The sequence below is a fragment of the Passer domesticus genome, chromosome 6 (genome assembly GCF_036417665.1).
Source record: "Passer domesticus isolate bPasDom1 chromosome 6, bPasDom1.hap1, whole genome shotgun sequence".
In the NCBI taxonomy this organism is placed as follows: Eukaryota; Metazoa; Chordata; class Aves; order Passeriformes; family Passeridae; genus Passer; species Passer domesticus.
The window spans coordinates 32417794-32444617 of NC_087479.1; the positions used below are offsets into that span (position 1 = coordinate 32417794).

The 26824-nt window shown below is 39.0% G+C and overlaps 1 protein-coding gene across 3 annotated transcripts in view; it reads left to right on the forward strand.

Annotated features, from left to right (window-relative positions):
* The first annotated feature begins 3899 nt into the window (after window positions 1-3899).
* The window catches only part of EIF2AK4 (eukaryotic translation initiation factor 2 alpha kinase 4), a 38636-nt gene continuing 15711 nt past the window's right edge, over window positions 3900-26824 (forward strand). For all 3 annotated transcript variants that reach the window (XM_064424203.1, XM_064424205.1, XM_064424204.1), the window contains exons 1-23: window positions 3900-4226; window positions 5872-5987; window positions 7134-7236; window positions 9802-9975; window positions 10824-10904; window positions 11359-11507; window positions 11826-11941; window positions 12587-12744; window positions 13173-13708; window positions 14078-14187; window positions 14716-14873; window positions 15216-15625; window positions 16325-16394; window positions 17522-17605; window positions 18805-18927; window positions 19379-19483; window positions 19729-19786; window positions 20490-20569; window positions 22332-22433; window positions 22988-23038; window positions 24051-24287; window positions 24890-24965; window positions 26571-26692. In XM_064424203.1, the coding sequence (XP_064280273.1) occupies window positions 3915-4226; window positions 5872-5987; window positions 7134-7236; window positions 9802-9975; window positions 10824-10904; window positions 11359-11507; window positions 11826-11941; window positions 12587-12744; window positions 13173-13708; window positions 14078-14187; window positions 14716-14873; window positions 15216-15625; window positions 16325-16394; window positions 17522-17605; window positions 18805-18927; window positions 19379-19483; window positions 19729-19786; window positions 20490-20569; window positions 22332-22433; window positions 22988-23038; window positions 24051-24287; window positions 24890-24965; window positions 26571-26692 (3531 nt within the window). In that variant the 5' untranslated portion in view covers window positions 3900-3914. The remainder of the gene's footprint in view (window positions 4227-5871; window positions 5988-7133; window positions 7237-9801; window positions 9976-10823; window positions 10905-11358; window positions 11508-11825; window positions 11942-12586; window positions 12745-13172; window positions 13709-14077; window positions 14188-14715; window positions 14874-15215; window positions 15626-16324; window positions 16395-17521; window positions 17606-18804; window positions 18928-19378; window positions 19484-19728; window positions 19787-20489; window positions 20570-22331; window positions 22434-22987; window positions 23039-24050; window positions 24288-24889; window positions 24966-26570; window positions 26693-26824) is intronic.

Below are 26824 nucleotides of genomic sequence, written 5' to 3' on the forward strand. Positions count from 1 at the left end.
CGCGCCCCGCACTGAGCGCGGCGGGCAGCGACACCCCTGCTCCTTCGTGCTCCCACATCCCGAGCCGCTGCGGGCCCGCACTCCCGAACCCTGCGGCCATCCCGAGCCGGGCCGAAGCAGGAGCCGCCGGCCCGCCTCGCTGCCCAGGCGGGCGCGCCGCCATCACACAGCCGCGGCGGCGCCGCCATTTCGCTCGGGGCTGTGGGAGCGGGAGGGCGCGCTTTAAACCGGTGTTTTCAAACAGGCCCCTGATCCTGGTTATAGACTTTCAAAAGACGGTGCTGGGTTCCAGATACGCATGTTATTGTCAAAATAAATATTTTACTAAATGCGTAATTTTCCAGAAAAGCAATTCGGTGGGTGTAATGAGTTCCGGCATTGATTCTACTGATGGTGTGCATCCATACAGTGGATGGATTAGCCTTTAATTTGGAGACATTGACGGCGGGGGTTAGTGCTAGTTAAAAATTAAGCCAAAAAGGTTTTTTCATCCACTGGCTGCCAGTCTGGAAGTGCCCCGGGAAGAGGATCTATCCATGAGCTCAGCCCCTGCACAGCAAGGCTTCCTCAGGGACCCAAAGCCCATGAGATGTGTTCCAGTGACATTCGCCCAGTCTCCTGCGATGTGAACTTTAGTGATCCAGGACAGAGCTAGGTGCTGTGCTGTGGGTTCAAAGGCATTTGCTGACCACAGGAATAGGGGACTGCCATTGTCCCATCCCACCACAGATCCTGGAGGCTGTACAAGCCTCTGCTTGTACCTCCATGTGTTTGGGCCCAGCCATTTGCAGCCTCCTCTCATTCCTCTGGGAGTTCATTGCTCCAGCCACTTTTCTAGTAATTCACGTCTCTGACTCACTCTGATTGTGGCCTCAGACTCACTCGCCCTCCTACCTTTTCCTCTCACCCACAACTCATTCACTTTGTCCATGCAGTCCCATTCTTCCCCACTTTCCAGGTAATAATTAGAAGCTTTCACCATGCTTTCCCTTACCTTTCCTTTCCTGAACAAACTTCTTCGTCCTTTTGGCCTCCAGCATTCTTGTGGCCAGTGTCTGTAACCAGAGTCTGACCTTGGTCCCTTCACCTCCCAGTCACCTGCAAGGTGCTTTTCCTCACCCAGCTGTCCCTTTCTTCAGTTCCTCCATCCATATGGAATGACGACCAAGGAGCCAGGCAAGACTTAATGCTTACTATCTACAGCCTACACCGTGTACCCTCTGCATTGTCTTTGCACCGATCAAGAAAGACTGAGTTGGCTAAAGGAAGAGGTCCTGTGGGCATAGGATGGTCTGGGTTTTACTTAGGAATGGAACAGAACAGAAGTAAGTTGTACGACTGGAACTTTGAAGGACAACGTGGCCAAAAAAAAAATCTTTGCCTGATTAAAAGTAATTTAAATAGTAAAATACTCACACCTGCATATGCTAATAAGCTTAAGGAAGTACATGCTACCACATAAATTACTGTATTACTCAACTTAGCACTCTGTGTAGACCATGCTACAGATAACGTAGAAGGAGGGGGATCAGACTGTGCTGTATGTAAGGAGGGCAGGTCTGTTAGGAGAAAGACTCTTAAAGACCTCAGAGACAGCTCTGAGGCTACTCTCCTCTAACTCCATTCAAGTGGAGGTGCTGTCTTGGTAAGCGTGTACCTGCTATTATTATTATTATTACCCATAATAACACCATGGTTATCATTGGAGCTCTATCACAGCTTGTGCATTTATTCAGACTTTATTTCTGTTGCTTCAATAAATCACATTATTTGTGAATCTGTGCTCATGGAAGTTCCCATTGAACATGACCAGACGTGTAATGCCAATTTGGTTATAATCAGAATCAGCCCAGCTGCACACAGCCCCTCTGATCTCTGGAGACCAGCTGGAATGCAAGAGTTTTTATTTTCTGCCAAATTTCTTACTCTTAACACTCAGAACCTTTTCCCTCCCTCTTGCACTTCATAGGAAGACTGAGTTCCCCCTCACCATGCACATGGGGAAGTGAAAGCACATTCTCACAAATCACTTAAATTTTATTTGCTAGAATTAAATTTTAATGTTGTGGGAGAGAGTTTCAAATTTTGCCTTAAATCTTGGAAGGGAAGCTTTTGTCCATATGCAGTCTGGCACATGTTTGAGGCAGGTGGATGTTCATTTTATTCCAGTAAATCTGTGCTGAGCATGTGAAGACTCCCTGCAGTAATGTAATTTGGTTTAGTTTGTGCAGGTTTTCAGAAGGTTAGCTAGCAAAGCCACAGCACTGAAAAAAGGTTGTCTCTTCCTCCTCAAATTTTCACACTCCTGCTGGAGTACAAGACTTTTAAAAACAAATTCTTAGAATGTTTGTATGATTATGTTATTTTACTCTGGCTTTCTTCTTAGAAACAATGAATCATTATAGAAGTAATTAAGGGAAAAAAATAGCTTGAGGTAGACATCTGGTCTAGACTACTTCATCTTAACTGGTTAAAATTTTGCCAAGTCACAAAGTAGGGAAAAGTAGGGCAGCTTTAAAAGGCATACTGTTATCTGGTTCACCCACTGCTATACAGTGTAACAGGAGAGAAATTCCCCATGTGTGTCCCACACCACATGCTTGGGAAGTACAAACCCATAATTGCTGTTAAAGGAAATTTTGCTGACATTTCTTAATTACTTACTGCATCACCAAGGCATTCTTGCTGTGTATTTGTGTGGGAGAGAACATGAAACTGTAACCTAGACACTTTTATTTCCAGTCTTTAACACAGGGAAAATTTTTATTTATTATATGCAAACTGATAATAAGCATACCCAACTGTACCAGAGGAAACTCCAGGGATGAGTTACACTGCCCTAGGTCACAGATGACTGAGCAAAAAGGATGTCTCTGTTGTTTCTAGATAAACACTAAACAGCTTTGGTCTGTTTCCAGACCATTTCCCACCGAAAAGCAGATGAGATAGAAATACCCTGCCACTAAAGACACATTGTAGGAATGGTGAGGAACAGAGACCAGCGTCACAACAGTGATACAATTTAACGCTTGGTTTTCGCTTGATACTAACGACCTTATTTAAGTGGAACTGAAAGATAAAGTATGCGTGGAACAAGCTTTCAATTTCAGAAGTACAAATTGAGGGCTATAGAAACCGATCATTCGTGTAAATGATTGGTCTCTTTATAACAAAAAGCCTGTACTCAAAGGTCAGGGAGTAAAGTCAAAGTCACCAAAACTCCATTCCTATATCTGGGTGCGTGGTAGCAAGATGCCGACTACTGTAACATTTTTCTTTGCCTGGCGATTACTCACCTAATAGGTAAGCTCATATGTATGAATTTACTTGGGGTTTCTTTATGAACATCCCAAAACTTTAAAGGCTCCCTCTTGTGGCAGTCCTTTTCAGTAGTTGCCCTGTGAAATGACCGAAGCTCATTTGTTTTTCTGGTTGTCGCTGCTCTCCTGACAACCCCCAGCTGCCTCTCTCTGGCAGGTCCCACCCAGGACAGCCGGCCTCACTTTTTTGTTTTCAGTTCACCCAAGGACTGTTCGCCCTCCCCCCGCTATCACTCACTACAGCAATTGTCAGTGGGAACCTTTCTACAGTATTCACAGGGACTTGTATCCTGCCCCAGCTCTGCATGAAATCTGTACTGAAATTCTTGGTTGTTTTTTCCCTTTTGTGACTCTTTCTCAAGGTCAGTTTAAAAAAATATCTACACAGTATCCAACTGTCTTTGCTGTATATCTCTGTAATGCAGATATACTTGGAGGCATATGTTGAGGGAGTTCAGACTGGACATTAGAAAAGGTTCTTCACCCAAAGCGTGGTTGGGCACCGGAACAGGTTCCCAGGGAAGTGGCCATGGCACCAAGTGCTCTCAGTCACACTGTTTAGTTTAGGGAGTCCCGTGAGGAGCAGGGATCCTTATGGGACCGTTCCAACTCGACACGTTCCTGCGGACGAGCCAGCGGGCCCCCGGCTCCTCCTCCTGCCGCCGCGGCGGAGGCGGTGCCGGGCGCGCTCGGGCTCCAGGCCCGGCGGCAGCGCGGGGCCCGCCATGGCCGCTGCGCGCCGCCGCCGCTGACATGGCCCGGGCCAGCGGCGGGCGGCAGCTGCCGGCCGAGCTCGCTGCGGAGCCGCCGGAGAGTTACCAGCTGCGGCAGGAGAACGAGCTCCAGGTGCTGGAGTCCATTTACGGGCAGGACTTCCAGGACCTGCGGCAGAGCCAGGCCTGGAAGGTAGCGAGCGGGGTCCGCGTGGGGCGGAGGCGCGGCGGGCCGGGCCGGGCGCCGGTGCGGAGCGGAGCCGGGCCGGGCCGGACCGGGCAGCGGCGGGGGCGCGGCTGGCGCTGCCGCTGGCGCTGCCGCTGGGGCAGCTCCCGGTCTCCCTTGCCTGACGTGTCGCGGCTCTCGCTGCGTGCCCGTGGTCCTTCCCTCAGCCCTGCCACCGGCCACCTTTGCGATTGATTCTCGAGATAGAAGCGCTCGCTCTATAATCAGTGCTGTGCTCATAAATTGCATTCTAAATAATTGTCAGGCTTTTCTAAAATTGCCGCTTTATTCATTCCTTAACCTGCCAATTACATACATGCTTAATTAATTCATTTTGTCGGTATACATGATGATAATTACATAGTTATTATATGTTGTGGTTTTGTCACAGTGCACCTATTTCCATGATAATAGTTTTACTTTCATTTTTATAGGTGCGGGGTTTTTTAATTACAGCTACTTGATGCTCAGGCCTGGTACTCATGACTCTCTTCCATTTGTCTTTCGTGTCCCCATCAATTTGACATTTCCTTTCCAGTGTGTCCATGATTCTGTTTTCCTGTATCTGGAGATAATGGTCACTGTTCTGTTCCACAGGTTCACTTTTTCTGTTGTTTCTTTTTGCATTCTTTCATCTTGAATGTCTACTATGTATCCTCTGCTTTCTTTTGTGCCAGAGACTTGAACTTAAATTTTTTGCAGCAACTTATGACTTTTTTTATCTTTGTATAAAGTTTGGTAAGAAGACTCTTAGTAATTTGTTGGGTTTCCAGAAGTGTTCCCTCTGTATTGAAGGTCATATCTGATATCCTCCTCACTTGATATGTTCTCCTTGCTAGAAAAGCAAAGGGGATAGTTACCATCTGTTTCAGTGTTTGTTATTCCATATGGTCTTACTTCCCTCCCTGTTTTTCATGTTACTGAGGGCTGGGTTGTTTTGTTGTTTTTTGTTGTTTGTTTTTAAACCTAATTGAAAAAAAAAAGTTGGGAATACTTGTATGGGCATATTTTACTTTATTCTGATTTTGAGTAGGTGAACAGGGTAGGGATGGGGAAGGCACTGCTTCTTAAAATTCTGGTTTACGCCAAAACGCTAAATATAACTACAGAAAAAAAAAATACTGTCTATTGATTTGGCCGTGTAAGGTGTATATCAGTGTGACATTATGGTCTGTTGCCATGTTGGAAAATAAAATAATGCCTGGGTTAGTAATCTAAACACTAAAGAAAAATGCTGTTCTTATAATGAATGCTTTATCTTGTGATATATATAACCTGTGTTGAGTTTCTTTAGTTTTTTTCTACTGCTGTCTTACAGTAAGCAGAATACAAAAGTTTTATTATAGAATCTCATTTTTGCTCAGTCTGAATCATCTTTCTAATGACTGTAACTACACTTATCTGAAGAAGTTGTAAAAATATACTGGATAAACCATGATAGTCAGTGGACTAGTTCAGTCTTACTGAGCAATGTCAACACATTAATGTATTTTTTTCATATTTTGGATGGTCTGAGCTGTATTCTAGTATAATATAGATTGAGAGTTATGTGTTTTCATTAAAGCAAAACCAAACAACCCTTTTCAATCAGAAGTTTTGGTTTGTGTTTCAGGTGCGACAGCCTCCTGAAATTAATTTAGTTCTGCGTCCTCAGGGATTGACTGGTGCTAATGAAGTGTATGCCAAAGTTGACCTGTGGGTCAAGTGTCCACATACTTACCCTGATACGTAAGTGAGCATTAACTTATAACCTTTTTTCTCTGCTTTTTGTAGCAAAGTGTGAGTTGAAAAGACATGTAGTTTTATTCATCACTCTTAGTCTTGCTTTCTGCATGTCAGTATTTATTAAGCCTGGGGTATTTTATAATATGCAACTCCAAACTTTGGCATCTGAATTGGATTTAGTCTTTTGTGCAATGGAGAATAATGGGGATGAGTTTGTCAGTGCAGAACTGCAGCCCCAGTTTGTGGTTTGGAGATGATAACCAGAGGTGCACCTGCCACCATCTTAGTGCCCTTGTTAAACTTCCTGAATTCCTGACTCTTTCACCTGAGACAGACTCAATCTCCTTTCTGTTTAAAGCCATCTGTTGTTCTGTTTTCTGCTGGATTAGCTTTTGGAAGAGTTCTCCATAGAGAGTGTAGAAGGAGTTGCAGGTGACCAGCCTAGTCCAGCATTTTGTGTTGGCAAGTGATTTCTGGGTTAAATGTTGCTCTGTGTCCTATTTTGTTCAGTCCATATACCACTGATGGTCCAAAACATAACTCCCTTCAGTCCATCCATTTCTGCTGTGACATGAGTGCTGTAGGAGGGAAATGCTATTCCTTACTAAGTGATAGCTCAGTTGTACCCTAATACAAGGATGTAATAGCTACTCTCTTTTTTTTGTTTGTTTTAGTTTAAAATATCACACCTACAGACATTTTGCTTGTTTACTTTAAATATTTTTTAAATATAGCTGATATTTATTTATTGTATTTGTTTCTTAGGGTTTGTGTTACCTGTATAGTGGTGGTAAATAGATTTTAAACATCTAAATGTTATGTTAGTAATGTTTTAAATGGCTTGTTCAGTAAGTTAGTGGTTAAGAGCTGAAGTATTAGAGTCTGCTGGGTTTCTTTGGTAGTTCTGCTGTTAAGTGTTACCAAGAGGTAATCTGCAACCAGAAAATTTGATGATAGGGAATATAATACAGTATTTCTGACTTTATCTTGTATATGTAACATTTATCTGCTTATCTGAGTGTTGACTAATTGCCAAGTGACTATGAACTCCACTCCTTTTCCCTCACACAGTTTTTATCAACAATCTGTTGCTTTTTACACTCAGTTTTACTAATGAGGACTTTTTTATGTTTTGTTGCTGTCCCACAGAGTTCCTGAAATACAACTAAAAAATTCAAAAGGTTTGTCAAATGAGAAAATAAATGAACTAAAATCCAGACTAGCTGAATTAGCAAAACAGCGCTGTGGCGAGGTAAGAGCTTTTCACTTCCTTGAGAAATATACTCTGGGCCTAAATAGTTCTAAAGGTGTATGGTATAATACAGTGAAGTACATCCACATTGGAAGGGTAAGTTGCATTGCTTTTAAGGAAGGAGGGACTGTCTTTCTTAGGAATGTTTCTAATTAATGGAAGTTGAGACTATGGATGCTCTCAAAATCCATGTATAAATACTGCAAGCTTTATTCCTGTTTAAAGGTTCACATTATTAGGTTTAAAGGTTCTGAGTTATTTGCCAGTATGAAAAGCAATGTTGACTGTAAAACTGAGAGCTTTCTGCACAATTCGGATATTGAATATCATTTGAGGCCCTATCTGTTTAAGCAAACAGTGGTTAGCTGGGAAGTTTTTCCATGTTATGTTGTTCACCTAATGCTGGACTAGAGGGCAAGAGGCCTTTGTTCCAACACCAGCCCAACACTTTGTAGTACAGTCACTCCATGCCACTGTGCCCTTTTTTTTCTGTGTTTAGGAGTAGTGATACTTGAGTTTCCCTGGAACTGGGTAAAAAAGGAAGGATGGAGAAACATGGGAAACTTAGACCTTTTATCTATTTTAAAGGATTTTATACATCCTTGGCTATGTTTAGTATTAACAATACCTTTCTGTTGTTGAGGACTGAAGTGATTCAAAGAATTGCAAGCAAACAAAGATTTCTTGGTGAAAGCAGGGGTTTGGTATGATTCTTATCACTATTTGGAAATTTTGCAAGTGAATACGTTTGAATAGCTCCATTTGTTTTTTTAAAAGTGAATATTACACAGCTGTGGACATTATAATAGGCTGAAGTAGGGTAATATTTTGCTTTCAGTTTCCCAAGCCTGTTAACTTTATAGATTTAGCAAGAGCTATCTGTCATTCACTCCTGCCACATCAAGCCTTTTTTCCATTTGAATACCATACTTGTATTTTGATTGCAAATTTTTCTGTAGATACTTTCAAAATAATTGTTTTAGCTAGATATATTCTGTTCAGTAGCCAAAAATTTCCTCAAAATTTTCAGTATCTTTGGAAATTAGCAGTTTAATAAAGTATTCTGGAATTTAGGGAGGTTGTTTGCTGTTTGGTTTTTTCCTAATGACAGTGCTATGGACAGTTCATAGGAAGTACAAGGGTTAAATTCTCTAAGTACCCACAAAACTATGCAACATATACTTTGCTCACAAGTGACCACAAGGATTGTTAGCCTGTAGGGCTTCCAAGTCCCAGTTTGACTTCCGATCTCATTGAAAGGACCTAAATATATGTCATACATGTTCCTAATGTTGCTTTTCCAAAGAGAGAGTCATGCTTGCTCCAGCAATGTGCAGATGTGGTTGTGAGTTACATGTATGGTATGCATTTTGTATGAATGGCATATGCAGTGCTATCCTGAATTACTTTATCTGCAGCAAAAAAGGGAGATTACCTATCAAGGTAGAGAGAAAAGTTTTCCTTATTAAGTTGTATTCTGTGATACAGAAAGTTTGACAATATCTCAACCACCTATTGAAACTGAACACAAACTTTAAGTGTTTTTTTAATTGTTGAGTTTTCTCTGGGTTTTGGTGTTTTTAAATACATAGGTGTACATGCAATGATTACCTTGCCTTCTGAATAGTAACTTGGGAAAGATATTCTAGTTGCACATGTCAGAATTATGCATATTGTGCTGTTCTTTCTATTTTGAATTGCCTCCTGGCTTCATTCTTACTTTCAAGCAGAGGATTCAGTGTTTGAGAATCTTCTAAATGTCACCCCATTATAGGCAGGTGGTACAATTTAATTTGGCTGATCTCCCACGTGTACATGCAAATCCTGCTCAGTGGTGCTGCTGACAAACAGGACTGCATGTTTGTCCTGTACTATTCTTTAATTTTAGAGCTAAAATGGTCTCTTAGCACTGTGGAGTGCTTGAATTAATAAGGGGATGCTACTAGACTGCTGAAAGCTTAAGCCCTGAAAGGTCGATAGTTCATCAATACATACACAGTTCAAGTAGACAGTAACTGAAAATTGACTCCAACCTGGCAAGCCGTGTAGCAGAGTCTTCAGTGCAGTTCTTATTTTAGTAGTTGTGGCTATATGAATATGGAGCACTTTATGTGAATTTACAGCTCTAACAGGGAGACTACTAGAGGAAGGGTTGGATTTGTGGTTAGCAGTGAAATAATAACTGTTTCTTAGCAGTAGGTACAGTAACAGATAAATGCAAAGGATTTGTTCTTTTGTAGGTTGTGTGTCATAAACCCATATGTGTGGGAGTAGAAAAATTATGCCTAAAAGAAGATGAGAAAATTATTTTTAAATTTCACTTTTCTGTTAGAAAAATAAGATGGCTTAGGCTGTCTGTCTTTCAGTAATTTTTGCCATTGTCACTACTGTGGTCAGGGATTTTTCCTGTTACAATTTATTAATAAATAGTTCTGTCAAAAAATAGTGAAGTATGGTAAATTCTCCCTAATAAATAACAAAATTGGCACTCATTCTTCTGCTGTGTTGCTTTTTGGGGTGGCTGTCATTTGACTCTGCATGTCTTTCATACTTATTTTCTTTCAGGTGATGATATTTGAACTTGCTGACCATGTACAGTCATTTCTCAGTGAGTATAATAAACCGCCTTCCAAGTCTTTTCATGAAGAAATGCTAAAAAATCATCAGAAAGAACAGGAAAGATTGGCTCAGGAGGAATTGCGTAAGGCACAAGAAGTTAAGAGAAGAGAGGAGCAGGAGGTAAGAGAAACCAAAGTGTGAATAACCATATATTCTTAAAATAACATCATCAGGATTTTAAACTCACTCTGCTTAATGGTGAGTTTTAATGAATTATTAACTTGTCAGACCTGCCAGTATGAGTTGATCAATGTGTATTATATGAACTATCTGCTGCTGTAATTGTAATATTTTAATGATGCAGTTTTAACCCAGGGAAATATTATGCCTGAAACAAACCTAAATGTTGATTCCTGGTCCTGAAAAAAGTCCCCTATCAAGAGGACCTTATCCAAAAGTGAAAGTAAATGTACATATTAAGTGCATTCCATCATAAATTAGGAAGTGTTAGCCAGGAAGACAGGTAATCATACCTTCTTTCACTCTTAGGGTGACTGGAACATTCACTGTGACAGGCACTTCTAGAGAGCAACAAATTTAATCTAAAGAGATGTCAGACCACCAACATCCTTCAATAGAAATGAGGGGATTCATCCGTCTCACAGGGGCTAGTAGTGTAAAGTCTCCACTCTTTGGGGAATATGGATAGCTCTGAGTTTTAAAAGATCATTTGGATTTATCTCCCTGTCTTCTTCTTTTTTTTTTTGTGTGTGCATGAAAATTTATTGTTGGGTCTGGCAGTAAAAGTAATTTACAATTTCATTCTCCTGTATCATACGATTGATGCTATTAACTTCCTCAGGAGAGCTAATTTGACTTCTATTTTTTTACTTGTGACATCTTCTAAGTCTTCTTTCAACACTTCCAAAAAATTGGCATTGTAACTTCTTTACTTTTAAATCAGGATAAGATTTTAGCAGTTGCATTGCATGTACTGTTGCATCTCTAACAACTGAAATTTATTTCAGCAACGTGAAATCCTTAACGAGATTCAGAGAAGGGAGGAAGAGAAAAGGGAAGAAAGAAAAAAGAAGGAGATTGCCAAACAGGTATTCTTTCTAAGCAGACATGCAAACAAACTTTGCAGTAAGTTCTTCCCAGTACTGTAACAGTGCTTGCAAAAATTTGAAATTTTCTTGGACATCTTTGCTTTTTCAGGGCTTCTAGTAGTAGATCTAAATTAAAATGGGTTCTTGATTATTTCTGGGGTTTATTTCTGGAATATACTAGCATCTTGAGTGTACTAAGATGGATGTTTTCAAACAGACATAGAAAAAAACTGATATTTAATGTTTCCAGTTTCTTTGCATCCTTGCCATGGACAGTGCCAAAATGTACTTTCTGAAATCTTAGCACTTTTTCTTTGGCCTCATGCATACTTTTATTATGAAAACATATTTCTTCTGTTATCTGCATGACTTCATAGAATAATAACTGAGTACTTGCATATTTTGATGATAGGAGTGGTTTCTGCACTTACTTGGTGTTTTTCCTGATTTATAGGAACGTTTGGAAATAGCTGCTCTGACAAATCAAGAAGATTCTCACAGGAGAGATACTGCAGGACATAGAGTTGCTTCACGCTTAAATGGGAGCTCTTTGGAACATGGGATGAATAATAAACACCGACCAAATTCAGCTGGACGTTCAAAGTATGTCAGTTTGCATGTGGATTTTTTAGATTTATTTACTTATGTTTGTTTATTTGGTTGATTTTTGTTGTTGTTGTTGCAAACATTAGATTACAAAGTGAAATTTGAAGGCAAGAGAATAGTGTGCCATGTTGTTGACCAGTTCATTTTGGTCTCTTCCCTGCCACCTTCCCCCTTACCTTCATTTGTCATGGTTTTATTAAGCTATGTTCTGTGGATAACTTGGGAACTTCCCAATTTTTAAGGTTTGTATTCAACTCCTGACTTTAAATATACTATCTTTCTGACCTGGAGGAAAATGTTCTCTTCACATTGCAGACGAGAACGCCAGCTTTCTGTTAGTAATAATGAAGAGTCCCCTGGAAATCACGAAGTTCTGAACTTCAGCACAAGTGGTGCTGGACAACTTACTGTCCATAAAGGAAAATGTCTAGGTAAGCAAAATTACAATTGCAACTTGAAATGCTGAGGTTTGGGATGCTTTCAGTAACATGTGAAACCACTGGTAAGCACAGGGCTGGAAATGGATACTTACTCCCCTTCCATTGCTGCTGATAGCAATGGCATAAAACCAGCAGGTTTAGCAGAAACATTAACAGAGGACGTGACAGGAAACTGAGTTGGAAGACCTCTATGGAGTGCCCACATGGACAGACCATCAGATGTTTTCAACATAGCACTTCCTCAGTGGATGGATGAACAGCCTGAAAGTCTCTTGAGAATGGAAAATTTTATTATTTTGCAGTTTGAGGATGAACAATTGTGTTACTAGGTGTAGAACTTGGCATTTGCTAAGCAGGAAAGTTGTTCCTTAATTAAAAATGGAAATTCTTGAAAATGTGCAGCAGTTTTTTGTCAACATGTAATTGCTTTCACTTGAGTTACATAGCATTCAGTCTCATCAAGCCTGATATTTTCTATACTTACTAGATAGATACATGTCTTGTCTAGTTGTAAGTAGGTTTGTTTCTGACTTTAGAAAACAGGCTTACTGGTATTTATTTAGCATTTGCAGGAGCTTTTGTCAAATCCTTAGAAACAAAATAAGCCATGTTCCTCTTCTCTCCCTTTGTGTATAGGCAAAGATGAACAGCTTGGTAAATCTGTCTACAATGCCTTGGAAATTCACAGTGGAGACTTTGTTCTAATATATGAGTGGGTTCTGCACTGGCAAAAAAAGATGGGAAAGTTTCTTACAACTCAGGAAATAGAAAAGATTGAGAAGTCTAAGAAACAGGTAAAGCCTGTATTTCGCATTTGGCTTAATAAACAAACATTAGGTGAGGTTCAGTGCTTTTCTTTAGGCTGCTAGTTTATATTAAGCTGAGAGGGTTGTAATGCACTTGAAAATGCTAATCTTTTAGAGTATCTAAGCATGAATGAAGATGAGTGTATTGGGGTATTCAGGGGTGCCTTTACAATAATACAAATGCAAGAAAGCGTGTTTGCAAGTGTGCATAAATAAAATATTGAAATTCTGAAGAAAGAATGAATCAAGCTTACCTGTTAAAATCAAAGCTGTACTTCCTCCAGTGCACAGTACTTCCTTTTTAGAAAAGTATGAGGCTGTCAAATATTTTATAAGTATTTTGTTTGTTACATATTTTATTAGTAGTGTGTCCCAAAATATGACAAAATCCATGCTATTTTGTGTTTCTCTACCAGCTTCAGGGAGCAGAAACAGAGTTCAACTCACTGGTGAAGCTAAGTCACCCAAACATAGTACATTACAAATGTATGAACCTCCAAGAACGGGACAACTCAATTGTGGTGGATATTTTAGTGGAGCACATAAGTGGCTGCAGCCTTTCTACATACCTAGACAAAGAGACTCCAGTTCCAGTTGAGCAGTTGCGCCATTATGTGATCCAGATCTTGTCAGCTCTTGACTACTTGCACAATAATTCAGTAGTGCACAAGGTCCTTTGTGCTTCCAGTGTCCTGGTGGATGCTGAAGGAAACATCAAGGTCACAGACTACAGCATTTCCAAGCGTTTAGCTGACATCTGCAAAGCTGATGTTTTTGAGCAAACCAAGGTTCGTTTTAGTGAGGATGGTCTTCCCAACAAACCTGGAAAAAAAGGAGACGTGTGGCGTCTGGGCTTGCTTCTGCTTTCACTCAGCCAGGGCCAAGTAACCAAGGAATTCCCAGTTGCTGTGCCTACCAATTTACCCGCTGACTTTCAAGACTTTCTAGAAAAGTATGTTTGTCACATTCCTGTATATTTTTGTGTCTGATTTTCCTTTTTTTTAATATTTTAACAGTTTTTTAAATAATAGATAGGTCTTACTGTGTTGCTACACAGTTCCTGTGTTGCTAGTTATAGTTTTTATAGAAGAGGTTGATCTTATGGCTCAGACTGGTAATCTGAGATTTGGGAGAGCAGGTTTGGTGCTCTCTTTTTCTCTGCTCTGCCACCAACTGTATATCATTGTGATAAGCCATTTAGTCTGTCTTTGCCTCTGATTCCCATCTAAATGATGGAGGTAATAATTTCTTAAATATAATAAGAACTCTTCTAACATTTTATGTCAGACATGAAGTAGTTCTCTCTGTGGTTTGCTAACAGGTGCGTTTGCTTGGAAGATAAAGAAAGATGGACTCCTCAGCAGCTGCTACAACATAGTTTTATAAACATTCCACGAATAAAAATACCTGTAGCTGAAGAAAATCTAGATGGTAAGCAACTAGGTTCTTCCTGTATTCTGTTAAGTAAATGGACTACATGCCTGCAGTAAGAATTGAGCTGTGCTACAGCTTCACAAGACTGTACAAGTATGTTACATTAACTGACTTAAAAGGTAGTGTGATCTTTAACTTCTCTGTGCAAGACTGGCTGAGGTGGACTGACTACTGTTTTTTCTTCTGTAGAAGCAGCTCATGTTTTAAAGAAACCTGTAAACTCATCCCTTCTACATGGTGTAAATACAGATTTAACTTTTTCCTTGGAAGATGGTGTTCCAATGAGACTTTGCCTTATGTTCTTGTTAAAATCATACCTTTGTCCAGCATAATTCACGTTAGTAATTTAAGCAGTATTAAGATTTATGTTTGTATTAGAACTTTACACAGCAGAGCACTTAGGTATTTTAGGGTTTAGTTGCACTTGAAGTTATTTAGGTTTTATCTCCTCCTTGTTCCTTATTTGACAGTCCCTAGAGCCTTACCCCCATATTGCCAGTGATGGTAACTTTGTCTTCATTGCAGATTCAGCAGGTATAGATTGCATGGAGACAGTTGTACCCAGCAGTCAGATATCCAGTGCTTCATTCTTCACAGAAACGCAGAGACAATTTTCACGATACTACAATGAATTTGAAGAGCTAAAATTACTTGGTAAAGGGGCTTTTGGAGCAGTCATCAAGGTATGGTATAAAAATTGTTTCCTCTATGGAAACACTATTGAGGATATGTTTGTTTTCTCTGAAGCAGAAAAATATATTCAATGTTTGCATGGTTTTATTTACTGTCTGCTAGTGCTGTGCCTGTGTTGAGGTTTTTATCTAGAATGGAATAGTCTGAAAAGTTTCTTGTGAGAGGTTCCTGGGAGACTGGGGAGAAGCCTGACAGTATTGGGAACCTTGCATTTGAATTGTAGTCATTTTCCAGGTGAAAGGAAGACTTCCTGTTTCATGAAATAATTCTTCTGTCTCTGCTTGGTAAGACATTTGTAAGCATTTGACTTTAGATGAATTTGAATTTTTCAGGTGAGAAATAAGCTTGATGGTTGCTATTATGCTGTGAAACGTATTCGCATAAACCCCAGCAGCAAGCAGTTTCGGAGGATTAAGGGGGAAGTGACGTTGCTTTCCCGTTTGAACCATGAGAACATTGTGAGGTATTACAATGCTTGGATAGAAAAACACGAAAGTCCTGTTCCCACTGTGTCAACGACCGACGAGAGAAGAATGCCCCCCAAAGCTGGTCTCTTCATCCTTTCCACTGAGGAGACAAATGATGTGGAAACTAATGCTCCTCCTCCGTGTTTGACAAGTTCAGTTGAGTGGAGTACTTCATGTGAAAGATCCTCCAGCAACAAATTCAGTGGAGCTGATCAGGAGTCCAGTGATGACGATGATGATGATGACGGTGATGGCGTGTTCTCGCATTCAATTTTGTAAGTAGGCTTCAGTACTGGCACTCTAGGGAGCCTGAGCAGAGTTAGTTCTTCCAAGTTTATGTCTTACCATTCTTGTTTCTTTTGTCAGAAGTAGTTCACTGCATTTTTATTCTGTCCCCTTGTTCAAAACCAGTATATTTCCCAGCAGTCAGATAGCCAGGAAGAGGAAATTTTCTAGCTAAGGATTGTCAATCTGTGTGGAAAATTTTTTGGTGTAGGTTTCTTGAAGCTGCTTATTTGTGCCAGAATGCATGACTGCTTACTTTATGTTTGACTGTCTTTTCTAGCCTTGAGAATAAAGTTTTTTAATAAAGAATAACAGAAATATTAAAGATCTTGAAAAATATCAAACTTGCCCTTTTTTCTTTTGGTTTTTATTAGTGTATTCCATACCTTCCTCTGTGTATGGTTCAATTCTCTCACTCAGTGGCTTTTTTGTATAAGCAAGTAAATAAATTTATCTCAGTTTTGCTTACTGGATATAGCAAATACACACCTTCCCTTTTAGAACTGGACTGTCAAAGGAAGCAGGATGTTTTTCTGGGTATTGTTTTGCTTTTTTGTTCAAAGTGTATACCAAGTTTTCAGCAGAAGCTTGGATTTTTTTTCCCCCAAAATAATTTCCAAATTCTTTAGTAAGTATTTCTTGGTATGCAGAACTTTTGAGATTTTTTTTCTTTCTGTGTTTTTTAACAGGCCAACCACAGATTCTGAAAGTGAAATAGTTTTTGAAAACGAAGATGAAAATAGTAAAGGTCATTCTCCAGTAAGTGTAAAGATAAAGTGAGTGAAAATGAAAACATTATAAAATAGTCTATGACAAGTAAACAGGTCAGTTGAGAAGTTTTACTTCACTTCTGCTGGTATAACAGAAACATAACCTTACCTGTCTGTTAGAGTAAGTGTTGTGCCATTGTGAGCTGCATCCCATAGAAATCAGTCTGGTGCAGCTAATCTGGATTCTGTTTCCTAAGGTGTTTATTGAGCTAATATGAGGGGTTTTTTAGTCATGACCCAGGTTATTGCAAGTTTAACACATCAGTGTGTTTATGATGTAACAGTTAGCCATATGGATTACATGGTCTTACACCTCTCAAAGTTGAAATTCTGTTCTGCCTTTAGATGATTTTAACCACTGTATGTGTTCAGATGCCACTTTTTAAAACAGATGAAATACATACTGCTAGCAGTCTGAAAGAGGGGGGAAGTCAGTAAGGTTTTCCTTGATTTAGACTAAGGTGTTAGTTGATTTTATGCTTGTATCACAGCACTTACTGTGAACAGTCAGTCCTGTATCACTAGAAAGCTAATGCACGCTATTCTACAGAATCTACACTGTCATTGCCAACCCTGATGATCTGTAACATGCTTTTATTTAAAGCTGCATCTCCTTCCTCTTTCTGTTATAATGTACATTGACAAGAAAAGGTTTTCAGTATATAATTTAATAATATGGCAGTGCATTCTTTTCTCATTATATATACATATATGTATACACACCATACCAAAATTGTTGGTTGAAGGTGGGGGTTGCATTGTTTATCAAGAAAGCTTTCTATCTTCTAGTTTCAAATCTTATCTTTCTCCTTTTTTTAATATGACACAGCTTGAGATTTAGAATTCATCTAGTTCTTCCAGAATTCTTTTCCTTCAGAGTCTAATGATAGTAAAATGCTATTTATTTTCAACTTTGAGAGTTGGTCACACCTTTTTTTCTAGTTTATTTAGATGCAGTGGTATTACAAAATGTCATTGTATTATTTTGCTCTTTTTCAAACTGTCTATAGAAGCAGAGTTCTCATCGATGTATTCCAGCCATTAAAAATATGTGTAATAAAGAAGTCCGCACATCTTCCTGTAGCTAACTGTTCTGTTACTTTCATTGTGATAAAGAATGAAGAAGGCAATGAAAAGAATGGCCATGGAGGAGAGGACAGGACACCAGTCATTCAGACAGTGCATTATCTGTACATTCAGGTACAAATGTGCTCCTGTGTTCACATGAAAGGATACAGTTTATTTCAACCTGCAGAGACTAGTTGCTAGTTTTCATGAGAAAAGTAATGACCTTTTAAAATGCAAACAAGTTCAGTGCTGTTTTTGCATTAGACTGGTTTTCTGAAGGCTTGGCTGGTGGAAGGTGCAGTGCATGTGGTTTGTTGTGGCTTCCAAGGCTCTATATTTGTGCCTGAAGAGAACAAAGTTTTGTAATGCCATAGTGCATAATGGGATAACTGGTTTTGCTCATGCACAAGTAGAAGTTGGCAATTCTTGATCTAACCACAGAACAACCCAACGTGCCAACCTTTGAGTCCATGCCTTTCAAAGCATTCTTTTGCCTTGTGCTTTTTTGTTGAGACTATCTGTCCCAATCCCCAACACTGTAGCTGGTGGTGTTCCTCAGCCTTGGTTGCTAATTGGTGTCAATTTCCAATGTGGAGTTGAAGTCTGCCATGCTAAATTGCAGAGGGGAAGTTGTCTTTCACAGATGTGAAACTTCCTCATTCTCTTCAAAAGCACAGTATTGTGTATGCACTTTATTTTAATAGAAATCAGTAATCTGTAAAGCCATTGTATGACTCTAACAATAGACACAATTAAACTCCTGCAGGGTTGCAACTTCAGGCTATTCTACTGACACCTCCTTTGTGTTAGGAGTTAGTCAACTTCTCCCAGAAACTGTTTATAGCTATATATCATAGTTAACTATTCTGTGGTGATGTGCAATTTTTTATAATGCGCTTAATGCTAGGGCTTGTCTGGAAGGAAGTTACAAGTAGATGGAATTAGATTTTAATAAGCTTGTTTGTATGTGTTGTGTATATTCATAATAAAAGCAGTTAAGACACCAAGTGCAATAAAGCCAGAGATTCTTTGTGGTTTGGCTTTATCACATATTACAGCTTGGCTGGTTTCACTTTGTTGTTAATGTTTATGTTAGAGAATATGCTACTCTGCAGGCTCATACCATTGTCCCAGAAAATGAGGTAGGACCCAGAAGTGAATGCATGTTTGTAGCTAAAAGACAGCTCTCAGGAGAATTCCAAATAGCTGATTTTTTTGGTGATACTATATGCTCCTGAGCCCAGGCAGTAGTATGTGTACAGATACAAGTTTCTGATAGTGTCTTTTCTTAACTTAACTGTTCTTTCTTCCCTGTGTATGCACAACTGAAGATGGAATATTGTGAAAAGAGCACATTAAGGGACACTATTGACCAAGGGTTATATGAAGATACCAGTCGGCTTTGGAGGCTTTTCCGAGAAATTTTGGATGGACTAGCTTACATCCATGAAAAGGTTAGTAAATAGCATAGTCATGACCTGTACATAATATCTGTGTTATGCCTCTTTCTCTGTGGGTTTGTCATATTCATTTTGGGGCATGCATTAGCAAGTTTCCTCTCTTTGCCCTTTCTGTTACTAGTCTATTCCTGAGGTTTATTATATTTTATCGTGAACATGAATTTTATAATAAACCACTTAAGATTTTACCCATTAATCATAAAAATTTGACCATCTTTAAAAAATATTCTGTTAGGTGTCTGGTAGCACTGAAAATTGTTTCTAGCTTCTGGGCTACAAATGATAGTCTGTCTTCAAGACTGATCTTCAGTGACTTAATGCAGTAGGTCTCCCACTGTATTAAAAGTATGTAATATGATTTTCCAGTCCATTATAAGGACTTACGTTTTGAATAATGTTTATTGTTTAATATTCTGTGGGTTTTTTTATTCTCTTCCTGTAACAGGGAATGATCCACAGAGACTTGAAACCTGTGAACATTTTTTTAGATTCAGATGATCATGTGAAAATTGGTGATTTTGGTTTAGCTACAGATTACCCAGCAAATGCAGTAAGTACAGCTTAAAGTGAATGAAAAAACTGTTGAATTTGGTGATGTAATTACTTGGAAAAATACCAAAAAACAAACCCATAAGTTAAAATGACCACAATGCTTATATATTGAGAATGCTATAAACTTCTTTTAAATGTCTAAGGTTCTGCAATTAAACCATGCACTGCCAACCCAAGTGACAAGAACAGCCAACAGAAGTATTTCACGTGTCATTTACAATATAACTGTTTTGCTGGTTTCAGGTGGTCTCTAAACAAGAGGAGAATCTCTCGGGTGGTTCTGCTGTGTCTGACCCATCAGGTTAGTTATAAATTTTTTGTTATAAACTTGTTATAAATTATTTTAAGCAACCATTTATGTTCTGTGGTCTTGTATGGGCTGGTAAAATTTCCATTTGTTCTTTGAAAGTAAAATTTCTCTTTATTAAAGCCAGGGCTGGGACCCCCTGCAGCCACCAAGTTGGGTAGTTATATTATGATCTGGCAGGTTTGCCTGTTATTTAAGAGTTAATTAGCTTCCTCTGCTAGTTTTCTGCCTTAGATCAATGCTTTCCTCATGGTGAGGTATATAGAGAGCCTCTATATTTGTTCCATCTGCACTTGTGTTCTCTTGCCTATAGGACAACTTCAAGACTTGTGTCCTTGGTTGATTGGTTTGATTTTTGCTAGAGTCTGAATATGGTGTTTTGTTTTGTACTAAAGTTCATGGTATGTTTAAAGGCAAATGTAATGGTAGTGAAATTTAGTTGTAACATTTATGTGCTGACCTACTACAAATCTGTAAAGCAATAGATAGCTTTAGTTACTACAGATAGACATGGATACTTGACCTGTGAGGGTAAGAACTGTCTGTTTGTCAAAGTACTCTCAGCTGGGTTTCTCTCAGTAAGGACTGCACTCCCACATAGAAGAAAGAGAACATGAACAAGTTTTTTTATTGACATGGATGCTGCATTTCTCTCTGGCTTTCTTGAAACTGGCATTCTCGTCTTTTTTCCACATAGGTAACTTGACAGGAATGGTTGGCACCGCGCTGTATGTCAGCCCAGAGGTCCAAGGAAGCACTAAATCTACATACAACCAGGTATGATTGGAGTAGACTTCATGAAAAGGTAGCATGGAGTCTAAGATGTAGCAGATATGATTTGGGTCGTTCCTCCTTGACAAGATGAATTCAGTGTGGAACAGCATGTTGGTGACTCCTGTGCTAATCAGGGGAATTCAACATTCCTTCTGGAGGAAACCAAGGATAGAACCATGTGGGCAAGTTAATTTTTCTGCCTGTGCTTGATCATGACTAGATGCAAGCAACTTCAAGCTGAAAGCATGTAATCATAGAGGACCTTTGTAACTGAATAGGATAGAAATCTTACCTTTTATATAATATACACTTACTTACACACAATATTACTTAAGGTAATACAGTGTAAACTGCTGTTCTGGATTTCTAGACTGTGATTGTGGGAGGTGAGGGTGTATTTTTTCCATCAAAGAGAACCCTGTATATATGCAGAGACAAACTGTATTTCAAAGCAAGGAAATATTTTCAAAGTGGGAGTCATAGAGTTATAGAATGGTTTAGGTTGAAAGGGACCCCAAAGCTTATCCAGTTCCAACATCCTGCCATGGGCAGGGACACCTTCCACTAGACCAGGTTGCTTCAAGCCCCATCCAACCTGGCCTTGTCCACTTCCAGAAGTGGGGCATCCACGACTTCCCTGGGCAACCTGTTCCACCCTCACAGTAAAGAGTTTTTTTCTAATATTCAGTCTAAACCTACCCTCTTTCATTTTTAAGCCATTATCCCTTGGCCTGTTACTCAATGACCTTGTAAAAAGTCCCTCTCTGGCATTCTTGTAGTCCCCTTGAGGTACTGAAAGGCTGATCTGAGGACTCCATGAAGTCTTCTTTGCAGGCTAAACAATTCCAATTCTCTCAGCCTTTCATGTGAGGGCTGCTCCGTTCCTTTAGTCATCTTTGTGGCCCTCCTCTGGACTTGTTCCATGTACTTGCTCTAGCAGATCTAAGTTCTCCTTATGTTGGGGGCCCCAGAGCTGGATGCATCACTCCAGGTGGGATATCATGAGAGTGGAGTAGACTGGGAGAATCACCTCCTTAAACTTGTTGATCACACTGCTTTTGATGCAGCACAGCATGTTTGGCTTTCTGGGCTATGAGTGCACTGACAGATCATGTTGAGAGTCTTGTCAGCCAATATTCTCAGGTTCTTCTCATGGCTGCTCTCAATCCATTCTCTGCCCAGCCTGTATTTGTGTTTGGAATTGCCCCAACCCATGAGCAGGACCTTGCATTTGGCCTTGTTGAACTTCACAAGGTTCACACAGACCCACCTCTCCAGCCTGTCAAGATCCCTTTTGAGGGCATCCCTTCCCTCCAGCATGTCAACTGCACCACACAGCTCAGTGTCACCAGCAAACATGCTGGGGCTGCTCTCAGTCCCACCGTCCATGTCACCAACAAAGATGTTAAACAGAGCCAGTCCCAGTGCTGACCCTGAGGAACATCTGCTCCTCACTTTGGTGTTAAGCTGCTGACCACAACTCGAGTGCAACCATCATTTATGTCATAGCAGTGCTGTGATGATAGAAGGCTTTCAAGTCTACCAAATCTTAATGGATTGTGTCTTCTAACAAAAAAGCTTTAAAAACAAATAATAATAAAAACACACAAAAAGACACAGAAAAAAACCCAGCCTTCTCTCCAGCTTTAATATACTGTTACATTTAACCTAAATGTTTGTTAGGGTTTTTTTTTTCTTCTGCTAATTTTGTCTTCAGAGAATTGATAGGTACTACACACAAGTTTTCATTTTTTTTCTGTCTTAGAAAGTGGACCTGTTCAGCCTAGGTATAATATTCTTTGAAATGTGTTACCATCCTATGAATACTGCATCAGAAAGGATCTTTGTTCTTGGTCAGCTAAGGCTGGTAAGTACACAGATATGAAACATACTAATTCTATGCATCAAATAGTTTAAGAGAAGCAAAAGGATGCAAAATACAGCAAAAAATGTTGCCATAGGGAGTGCTCAAAAACAAGGTTTGTAAAACATATAATGAAGAGTGAAGAATACATTCCACTAATGCACTGTGGATTCTAATGGTATTGCCATCAGTCTGTGTTCTGTCTGTGAAATTAATTATTGCATGTCAGATAAAGGAATAATCCCTTTAGTGTACTTAGGTTTAGGCCTGGTGGGCCTTTCTCAGGAATCAGTTGGTATTTGTAGTTGGTAAATGCTTGTGATTATGGGTTGTACTTTCGTTGTACAAAACAACATCAAAGCATTCGTCTTCCTTTTAGCTCCTCAAATAAATTTAAATTGCTATGTGGGGGTTGGTTTGTTTGTTTGTTTTTTTCATGGGCAATGGAAATGCTTTGTTTCTCTGTTTAATACGTAGAACTTAAAAGTAAGACTAATCTGAGCAATCTGGACTGCTTGTTAAAATTCAAATGTGGATTTTGGTTTTTGTTTTGTTAGCCTGCGATTGTATTTCCTAAGGACTTTGATGAAGTCAAGCATTCAAAGCAGGTAATTTTGAAGATATTTTAACTATTAGGTATTCCTTCTCAGAAAACATTGATTATAATTTTTGCCCCTTAATTTCCCACTTAATTCCCCGCCTAGTATTCTCTGCCAAGTTCTTATTACATGATATTAGAACAAAGTAAGGAAATAAAACCTCAAAAGAATACTCTTAAGTTGATATGGAAATATATTTACCCACAAAATTCTCTGAGCACAGTCATGAACAAATTAAGAGTTCACTGGCACATCTTTAAAGCTCAGAGGGACAATTTTAATTTTTCATGCTCAGAGAAATGGCTCAGTTGTTTAACTTTTTACTTAAACTTTTTGAAAGAAATACATGCCACACAACAGAGAGAGATGTAAAAAAGCTCAGTTGGCTGCTCAGAGCTTCACAGAGCTGCCAAGAGCTGTTCTGGAGGCCTCCATGGCAGAGTAATGAAGTGATAAGGATCAGTGTTATCTTTTCTGGACCATCTAGGTGTCTTTGTGCTAATCAACTCTTTTGTTAACCATTAGTATTAACTTTTAGTGTGTTACGCTTGTAAAACAGCAGTCTGCATGTTACTAGTACCGCAAAACATTTCTATTTTGTACATTTCACTGAAATACACCAGAAAGATTCCCCCTACTCTAACACTTGTGCCTCTCAAATCTTGCATTTCATGCATGCAATTCTGCTTTTTCTCTTAACTTTCTCTTAATTTTGTTGATAGAGAGATGCAAGAGCTAGCATACCATGGAACAAGAAAGGAAAAGGATACTACATATTTTGTCATCCCAGGAGGCACATTTCTAATAATTTGTGTGGTTGAGTAAATTTTTTCAGATTATAAAAAAGACATTCATCATTTAGTAAGCAAATAATGTCCATCCCAAAGATTGAGATTCTGCTGGTTTTTCCCCTGTAGAGTCTCACAGTTTGTTACTGAATTGGTATAACTACCAAGTTTGTTGCAAAAGCTGTTAACTTACAAAATGTTTCTAATCTGTAAAATTTTGATTTAATTTGTAGAGATTGGTTATTACGTGGCTCTTGAACCACGATCCTGCAGCACGACCAACAGCTGTGGAGCTGTTAAAAAGTGAACATCTTCCACCACCACAAATGGAAGAGTCTGAACTCCATGAAGTCCTCCACCACACCTTAGCCAACGTGGACGGCAAGGCCTACCGGACGATGATGAGTCAGATATTTGCCCAGCGCATATCTCCAGCAATAGACTATACTTATGACAGTGATCTGCTGAAGGTTTGTAGGTGTTCAGGGGAGGTTTGGGTTTGGCTTTTCCCTCTGTTGAATTTTTTAAAAATATGCTTATATGGGTAAACCTGTAGCATTTCTGAGTGAATTGCATTCTCAAGATTCACCCTCACATTGGTTCCCACTTAAAACTACAGTCTCTGCTCTGTGGGTTTCAATAGCCACTTCCCATTTGAGCCTTACATTCATTCTTCAGTGGAGAAACCAGTAGTGTGTGTTTGTAGCAGCTAAAGCTTTAAGCTTATGTCCAGGTGATGACTTTCTTTACTCTGAATTCCTGTCAAATTAATGGTTGACTGGTTGTCAGCAGAAAGTATTGCCCCTGGATGCTTTCTTCTCTTTTTAATTGATGTGATTTTTCTTGGTTTATCAGCTCTTGAATCTTTCTAAATCTAAATAAATTCAAGGCAACACAGTACAATAATGCTTCATATAGCTATAATTATTTTTTATTATGTAAGCATTGCAGTTTTTTGTAGTGGGATGAGATAGTAGAATGTTTATTGCCTGTATTACATGGAATGATTACCTACATGGAGTGTTCATCACACATGAATTATATATGTACTTTTTATTTGTGATGGTTTCAGGGTAGTTTTTCTATTTGGGCAGCCAAGATACAGCAGCATGTATGTGACATTGTCAGCCGGATATTTAAAAGACACGGTGGGTGTGTTTACAAAAGTCATTAATTTCCTTTTTTGTGATTGAATGGATTTAAAAGAATTGAATGGATTTACTGCTATAAGAGAAATCAGAAAACCTGTTAACTAGTTGATCATTTGAAGTTTTTATGATGTTTTATTCTGTTATTGTCATTCTAGCTACTAGCATCAAATATGAATGATTTACATTTTCTACAGAAAGAAGAGTGAAAATCTGAATTATATTTTTGAATGTATATGGTTGTTCTGATAAATCCATATGAGGTTTTAGAGGCACAGTCTGTTACACAAAATCTGGATCTGAATACAAGGCTAGCTCTGCAGTGGGAGATCAGGCATCCATGGCCACAGTAACTTCTTTTTGAACAGCCAGAATGGGAAGAGCATAAGGGAGAGCATGGAAACAAAGCAGGCATGTAGTGGTACTTCCAGTGATGTATTCTTGGAAATGCTATGCTGTTCAGGAACTTCCTGAGCCAAAGCTAATGCCATGATATTTAATAGTCTTTCATTTTCATTTCCAGGAATGTATCCAGTCATTAATAATAGTATTTGCTTAAAATTATTTTTTGAGAAGGAAATTTATGTAGCCACTGTTACACTTGAATTGTTATAAATTGTGTTGTCATACAGGTGTTCATGATACTATTTTATATAAAAATACTGAATTTTGAAATAGAAACTTTGTGTTTTCCAAGTAAAGAATAATCTAATTAAGCGTGATCAAAATTTGGTAATACAAAAGAGTGAGAAGCTGAGAAATAAAGTCAAGAATGAGTTTCCTCTCCTGCCACTCTAAACCTTGACAGATTTGGGAAATTTTAGAGGCTGAAATGTTTTCATACTTTTGGAAAAAAAATGGGGATTGGATATTAATTTTTTCCTTTAGATTTTATCTGACATGTGTAATGGCTAGAAGAATTTCTTTCTATCTGAGGCACTTCTTCTCTCATTTAAAAGTTAATGTTGAGTTAAAATCAAATTGAGTTAAGCTTAAATAAATTTTCCAGTGATTCTCAATCAAATATTAAAACAGGAAACTATTTTTCAGTAATAAGTGGTATTTTTAATATTAAGGTTTCAATGAAGATTGGATTCATACAGGTAGATGGTGACAAAATGTAGCCAGGGAAAAAAAAAGGTATTCATGAGGTTTTAAAATGAAACACAAACACTTCTGGTATGTTTTTGAGACAGAGGATGCAACATGTCTGAACAAAATATATTCTATATGGAAATGTCTCTAGACCAAAGCAGTATTTACTATTGGTGACTGCAGAGTTTCTCATCTGTTTCATATGCCTGCTTTGTGAAAGGTGGTGTTTAAAGAGGGAAGGCAAGGTAAGGATTCTGCTGGGCTGTGGAATTGGCAGGTCCCTCTTCTATGGCTTCCCTGCTGAGTCCAGGAAGCATGCAACATAGGCATAAAAAAAACTTTGACATTCTTTCTTTAAATATGGAAGAGGAAAGTCTATTAAGGACATTTAATGTAATTTTTGAACTTACGGGTTGACATAATTATGCCTTATAAGGGTGTTCATGAGCTTGTAAAGAGCAAGTGTTACTTTTGAAATGAGAGATAATAGTGTTTTCTGGTTTTGTGCAGGAGCCATCAAGCTGCATACTCCACTTCTGATGCCCAGAAATAAAAAACTGTATGAACATAATGAAGCCTCATATTTCATGGATCACAGTGGGATGCTGGTAATGCTTCCTTACGACCTCAGAGTAAGTAGCATTATCTCTGCAGGCAAAACTTTAGAGGGTTTGAAGGGTGCTGTGGTGGAATTTGGTTTAGGCTTGCGCTTCTTTTGGCTGCTGAAGCAGTGTATCTTTCAATGTCTATTCTCGCTCTCCTGA